The 7734-nt window shown below is 43.8% G+C and overlaps 1 protein-coding gene across 1 annotated transcript in view; it reads left to right on the top strand.

The window, feature by feature from the left end:
* LOC109923714 overlaps positions 1-7734 on the top strand; it is a 50674-nt gene that overhangs the window by 21427 nt on the left and 21513 nt on the right. The window contains exon 6 of the mRNA XM_048609225.1: positions 3888-3965. Coding sequence (XP_048465182.1) covers positions 3888-3965 — 78 coding nt within the window. The remainder of the gene's footprint in view (positions 1-3887; positions 3966-7734) is intronic.

Genomic DNA, 7734 nt, shown 5'->3' with positions numbered 1-7734 from the left:
AGGTGTCTTTTCCCTAGGGTGGGGGATTTCAAGACTAAGAGACATATTTGTAAAGTGAGAAGGGAAAGATATAAAAAAGACATAAGGGGCATTTTATTTTTGCGCAGAGTGTGGTTTATGTGTGAACTTCCAGACGAAATGGTGGACATGGTACAGTTACATCGCTTAAAAGACATTTGGATAGGAACATGAATAAGGAATATTTGGAGGGATATGGGCCAAGCACAGGCAGTTGGGGTGAGTTTAGTTTGGGATTATGGTCGGCATGGACTAGTAGGAGCGAAGTGTTTCATTCCATGCTGTATGACTCTGTGACTCTAAAATGTGAGGCTAGCTTCAAACACAATTCATGGATGCAGAGTAGAGGGAATGGGTCGCAGAAAAATGGAGCTGGAACAAGGAAGATGAGGAGGCCACTCAGCCCTTTGAGCATGCTCTGCCATTCAATAAGACCATGGCTGATCCGATTTTTTTTAACCATAACTCTGCATTCCTACGTATCTTTGAAAATCCCCTTGGGAATGAAGAATCTGTCTACCCCTCACTTAAAAATACTTAAAGATTCTCCATCAACTGCCTTTTGAGGGTGGGAATTCCGAAGACTCTCAATCCCTAAATGGGATTTAGGGAGGAGTTGATGGGGTTAAACAATCCCCGGAAGCAAAAGCAGAGATTGCTGGAGAAACTCAGCAGGTCGAGCAGCATCTGTGGAGAGAGAAAGCAGAGTTAACCTGAAGGGTCACTGGATTCGAAATGTTAACTCTGTTTTTATTTCCATAGACGCTGCCAGACTTGCTGACTTTCTCCAGCGATTTCTGCTTATTTCAGATCTTCAGCATCCACTGGTCTTAATTTTATTTTAGTAAGCCCCAGAGTAATCATAGAGTCATACACCACAGAAACAGACCCTTCAGTCCAACTTGTCTGCGTCGACCTGATATCCTAAACTGAACTAGTCCCATTTGCCTGCATTTGGCCCATATCTCTCTTAAACCTTTACCGTTCATGTACCCATTCTGATGCCTTTTAATTGTACCAGCCTCTACCACCTCTTCTGGCAGCTCGTTCCATGCACGCACCACTCTGTGTGAAAAAGGCGCCCCTCAGATCCTTTTTTAATCTTTCACCTCTCACCTTAAACCTATGCCCTCTCGTTCTGTACTCCCCTACCCTGGGCAGTTCACCCTATCCATCCCCTCATGATTTTTAAACCTCTGTAGGGTCACTTCTCAGCTTCTGATGCTCCAGGGAAAATAGCCCCAGCCTATTTAGCCTCTCCCTATAGCTCAAACCCTCTAGTTCCACAGACTTGCTCCTAAACATTTAACGATTGTTTGTGTACAGACCAGTAGTTTTTCTGCTTCTACATATGTGGGCTTTTTAAGTGTATTCTAATTAGTCTGTATTTAAAAGTAGCATACTAGCGCTTGGCCTAAATATTCACGTTTCCCTCACTCTGCCAACAATTACTCGGTACTCGCCTGGGAGAATTTAGACTACAGACATAATCACAGGCATTACCCCTCAGCAATTTAAAAAGTAATCTTTTTTAATGTCCTTGACAATTCTGAGGCTCTTTTCTGCCCTCGCTCTCTCCCAGATTGTGTGACCGTTGAATTTATTAATGCTTCTGCCTCAGCCAAGTGATCATTTCTCTGAGCAGAACGTTAGCCTATTTGGCCTGGGGTGGGGGTGGGTGGGGGGCCTCAGCACAGGTTGTGAAGCCTCATCCCTTTGACCAACACACCCGGAGAGGCTGGGAAACTGTTGGCAACTGGAGAGATGGCTGGGCATTCTTCTCTTGAGTGTCACTTTGTTGTGGCCAGTTGTAATCTCCCTTTCCCTAATACACCAGCTTTGTTGGTGCTAAGTTCTGGATCTCCAGAAAATTATCTCCATTTGATTTTGAATTATCCCCATTAAAATACCACAGAGCAGAACAGCACAGAAAATGGCCAGTCTGCTCATGGTCTCTGAGCTAGCAGTTTGTACACAAACAATCGTTAAATGTTTAGGAGCAAGTCTGTGGAACTAGAGGGTTTGAGCAATAGGGAGAGGCTAAATAGGCTGGGGCTATTTTCCCTGGAGCATCAGGACTCGATCCCATTGCTCTTGTCCCCTAACCCCCGTAGCCTTTTCTTCTTCAATTGTTCACTGTATTTCTTCCACTACCGTGTGTTTAATCTTCAGACAAGACCCTGAGGTTCCAGTTGTCTCATTTTAAATCAGCCCCCCATCTCTCTCAGACTGACCTGTCTGTCCTTGGTCTGCTGCATTCAGTTGGCAGTGGAAATCAGTGGGAGCATGAGGAATGGCCCATCATTCTCCAGTAAGGCTGTTTCTAGCCTTCCAGTCGCAGCACTTGAGTTCAGCAATTTCAAATCAAGGTAATTGTTCCTTTTTTTTAAATTGGGCAGCAGCAACTGCTGATGTTTCTGTTTTATCCTTTCCTCTGGTGGTGTCGTGATAGTGCCCTAGTAGTCTCCCTTTACCGGTGCTCTTGGTATTTAATTGAACAATATACTTCACCTGAGTCAGGATGCCTGGTTACAAGTCCCACCTGCTCCAGAGATGTGTAATAACATCTCTGAACAGGTCGATTGGAAAAATCACAGTCAGAGTTACAGTCATTGAGTCATACAGCATAGAAACCCCTCGGACCAACTAGTCCAGTTGAACATAATCCCAAACTGAACTAGTCCCACCTGCCTGCTCCTGGCCCTTATCCCTCCAAACCTTTCCTATCCATGTACTTGTCCAAATGTCTTTTAAATGTTGTAAACTGTACCCACATCCACCACTTCCTCTGGCAGTTCATTCCACATGTGGACCACCCTCTGTGTAAAAACAAATTGCCCCTCATGTCTTTTTTAAGTCTTTCTCCTCTCACCTTAAAACTGTACCCCCTAGTCTTGAAATCCCCCATCCTAGGGAAAAGACAACTGCTATTAACTCTATCTATTACCCCTCCCCCAGGATTTTATAAACTTCTATAAGGTCACCTCTCAACCTCCTACGCTCCAGTGAGAAAGATCCCAGCCTGTCCAGCCCTCTCCTTATAACTCAAACCTTCCATACCCGGCAACATCCTGGTAAGTCTCTTCTGAGCCTGCTCCAGCTTAATAAAATCCTTCCTATAACTGGGCGACCAGAACTGGACACAGTATTCCAGAAGAATGAGGAAGAAGGGATAAATATCAGTGATGAGGGCCAGGAGTTTGAGAAAGATCTCACATTTGCTGGTGCTGACGCCCTGAGATCTGCTGACTAAGCGATGAATGAGCCTCAACTTCCCCCAGTCTCCACGGCTCACTGTTCAGTCGAAGTGCCTATAGGAAGCCAGAGTTTCATATCTTTAATTTCTGCTGATCAAAGTAATGGGATTGTTGCAAATGTTGTTTCTTTGTTAGTCACTCAGCAATTAGTCTGTGTTTGGATGAGATTGTGGTAAACAGGTGTCACCAATGTGGCGACGGCCTGCGTGTTATAAAGCATGCGCAATGTATGGGAAAACAATCCTTTTCCATAATAGTCTTACAGTCACGTTGCTTCAAAATAAACTTGTGGGGTAAATGGTTGCCAAGTGAGATTGTCCAGATTGGGTTTGAATACACTGCACAAGAGGCAGTGAAAGTCTACTTTACTAAAGCAAAGTATTCAGTCTTTACAATGCTGCATTTCAGAAACATCTTCAGGCATCCAGTGGTCCACTTTGAAGCGTAATGGCAGTTTTGTGCAGGCAAGTGTGGCAGACACATAAGTGCGTAGCAACACTTCAAGGTCAGATGATTGACCAGTTCACCTGCATTTGGTGGTCATGGTGATTGAGGAAGGAGTGTTGTTGGAGCTAATTGTCCTTAAGTTATATATTTTTTTCCCTCCTTCAGGTTACCTTGCGCGTCATTGTGGGTTGGAAATGTCACTGTTCATGTCAAGGAAAAACAGCTTAAAGATCTGTTTAGAATGTAAGTACACAACATGCTCAGAGCTTGCAGGTTACCAAACTGTCATGAAGCGGAGGATGTAACAGGGAGCGCGGTGACCTAGTGGTATTAGCACTAGGTCACTATTAACCTAGAGACCCAGGTAATGTTCTGGGGATCTCGGTCCAAATCCCACCACGGCAGATGGTGGAATTTGAATTCAATAAAAATCTGGAATTAAGGGTCTAATGATGACCATGAATCCATTGTTGATTGTCGGAAAAATTCATCTGGTTCACTGATGCCTTTTAGGGAAGGAAACTGCCATCCTTACCTGGTCTGGTTCTAGACCCACAGCAATGTGGTTGACTCTTAACTGCCCTCTGGGCAATTAGGGATGGGCAATAAATGCTGGCCCGGCCAGTGAATTTAAAACAAAATCAGTCAAATTAGCCCCTCTTGTACATTCTGCCCCCTTCGTGGAGTCTAAACACTTACCCGTCTGAGGGAACATTTTGTATCATCACAGTCTGATTCACAGTGCTATTAAACACAACTCCAGATCTCACTAAAGTGCTGATGCCCTTCAAAGGCATTTTAGTTTTGGATCAGTTTAAATCAAAATTATTGCAGTGAGCAAGGTGTAAGCGATGACAAGATTTATTCAGATAAAGAAGGTGCTTTGGGCCATTTTATCTCAAAACCTCAACATTACAAATGCTGCCACAGCGTTTGGTGATCTTTTTGATGAGTTGAGTGTCGAGGCTGCAATTCCTGTCCATTTCAGCTCCTACACCCTGGTTCAAATGTAAACTGAACCAATGGGCTTTAAGTCTCTGAATGCTGACACCAGTCTCCAAGTGAAACATGTGGCGACCTTGCAAGCTGCATTGTGAATGCACCTTCACAACAGGAGGTGATGAAGATGATTGATGAGCGAAAAGCAGTTGATGCTGCCTGCATGGAATTCAGTAAAGCCTTTGACAAGGTACCTCATGGCAGACTGGTACAAAAGGTGAAGTCATATGGTGTCAGGGGTGAGCTGGAAAGATGGATACAGACCTGGCTTAGTCATAGGAGACAGTGGGTAGCGGAAGGATGCTTTTTAGAATAGAGGTTTGTGACTAGTGGTGTCCCACAGAGATCAGTGCTGGGACCTCAGCTGTTTGTGATCTACGTAAATGATTTGGAGGAAAACATAGCTGGTCTAATTAGTAAGTTTGCAGATGATACAAAGATTGGTGGAATAGTGGATAGTGAGGAGGATTGTCAGAAGATACAGCAGGATATAGATCAGAAAAATGGCAGATGGAGTTTAATCCGGACAAATGTGAGGTGATGCATTTTGGAAAGTCAGGTACAGGTGGAAATTATACAGTGAATGGCAGAACCCTTAGGGCTATTGATATGCAGAGGGATCTAGGTGTACAGGTCCACGGATCACTGAAGATGGCAGCACAGGTAGATAAGGTAGTAAAAAAGGCTAATGGCATGCTAGTCTTCATTGGAAGGAGCATTGAGTATAAGGATAGACAAGTAATGCTGCAGCTTTATAGAACTTATTGCATACAGTTCTGCTCACCACACTATCAGAAGGATGTGAATGCTTTGGAGAGGGTATGGAGTTTAGCTTTGAAGAAAGGTTGGATAGCAGGAACGCTGATGCCTCAGGCCTAGACCCTTCATCAGAAAGGAGCATTCCTGCTCCTATGATGCTGCTTGGCCTGCTGTGTTCATCCAGCTCTACACCTTGTTATCTCCGATTTTCCAGCATCTGCAGTTCCTACTATCCTGGATAGACTGGGTTTGTTTTCACTGGAATGCAGGAGGTTGAGGGGTGACCTGATAAAAGTTTATAAGATTGTGAATGGCATGGATAAAGTGGAAAGTATGAGGCTTTTTTCCCAGGGTGGACAGGTCAATTACTAGGGGACACAGATTCAAGGTGTGGGGAGGAGGAGTTTAACAGAGATGAGCGAGGCACATTTTTCACATAAAGGGTGGTGATTACCTGGAATGTGCTGCCAGAGGAGGTGGTGGAAGCAGGCATAATAGCAGCGTTCAAGAAACACCTGGACAAATAGATGAACAGGAAGGGAATAGAGGGATACGGATCCTGTAAGTGAAGACCGTTTTAGTATGGAAGGGCAAAATGTGTCAGCGCAGGCTTGGAGGGCCGAAGGGCCTGTTCCTGAGCTGTGTTGTTCTTTGTTCTTTAAACCATTTCATAGGATGTACCTGAGCCAATAAAGTACGATCTGAAGTGCAATCACTGTCATCGTACAGGAAATACAGCAGCCAATTTGAACCATACCAAAACACACTCAAAGGCAGTCTATACTCATCCAGTAAACTGTTAGCAATCTGGTTTTCCCAGTTTGTGTAGATTAAAGTCACTCACGATTACTGCGGACACTTTGTCACAAGCACGCAATATTTCTTCTCGACTACTTTGTCATTGGGGGGGTTCCACGCCCCCATTTGTAACTTTTTCTCCTGCTTGATGTTGGCCTAACATTTAGTAGGATGTAGGACCATGAGCCTTTTACATCTTGAGGGATATCCCAATGTAGCGTCTGGTAGAATTGAAATTTAACTCATCAGCTTGAAATGGAAACTTACTGTCACTGAAGGTGGGCATCAAACTGTCATCAATTATCATTAACAAAACCCACTAATCTTTAGCGAAAGAGATCAGCCATTATTACCTGGCCTGGCTTGTATGTGACTCCAGACCAACCGCAATGTGGCTGACTCTTAACAGCTCTGAAATGGCACACATTTGGTTCAAGGGCAGTTAGGAGCTGGCACGCATGCCATAAAAGAAAAGAAGGAAAAATAACACCTGACAGAGAGAGACAGAGAGAGAGAGACAGCGAGAGAGAGAGGGCAGAGAAAGGACTCAAGGTTGGAGTCTCATCTCAAAGACAGCGCCACCAAAAGCTCAGTATTCTCTCCATAGTACGCACCAAGTGTGACTCCTGATATTTGCGCACAGCTCTTTGGAATCGGATTATAAACCTTCAAGCCTCTAAAAATTCCACTTTAACCAATGCGCTATCTGTTACATTTAATATCTGGGATATGCATTTCATTGAAAGTCATTATTGTTGATGCCTGTTAGTCCTGTAGCTGGTACCTTGACAGGCTGTTCCAGTGTTAAAGCTGTCATACTGCATGGTTCTAATGTTACAGTTTGGATATATCATTTTGAGGTAATCTGGTTCCAAAATATCACTCAAAATTACTTCTGAATATGTTTTTCAGTTTTCAATGTATCCTGTGTGTTATGAACATTTTTAAAAATCTCAAATTAAGGAGTTAAACATACTATAAAAACTATATATAACATACAATCATGTCATTACATTCTAAACAAAATTATCTTTTGCAGGCCTTTATTAAAGTTTTCTTTTTGGGGAAGCCTCAGGTTTTTCCCACAAGCCTGAACGTGGAGATTTTTTTAACCTCGAGCTCTGTCTCCTGGCGAATGCTGTATTCATTTAGAAATGGGAATACAGGGAGTATATGGGATGGATAGTGAGGGAAGGGACAGGAAGCAGAATTCAATCAGGCTGTTCAACATACAGACAGCAGTGTTAGCGTGGAGGTGGTGAGAAAGGCAGAAACAGTGGCCCAGGCTTTGGGATGTATTGGGGGAACAACCAGGAGAACAGAATATACTTTGTTGTCATGTGTACTCCAGTACAGGAGGACTGTGAAAAGTTTTTACAATGGCTGTCTTCTAATGGTACCATTACACATTCCCCTCGCACTGCTCTGGGACTCCCTTCCCCTCGCACTGCTCTGG

Source organism: Rhincodon typus, chromosome 20 (genome assembly GCF_021869965.1).
Source record: "Rhincodon typus isolate 14 chromosome 20, sRhiTyp1.1, whole genome shotgun sequence".
Lineage (NCBI taxonomy): Eukaryota > Metazoa > Chordata > Chondrichthyes > Orectolobiformes > Rhincodontidae > Rhincodon > Rhincodon typus.
This window is presented reverse-complemented; position numbering and strand designations above follow the sequence as displayed.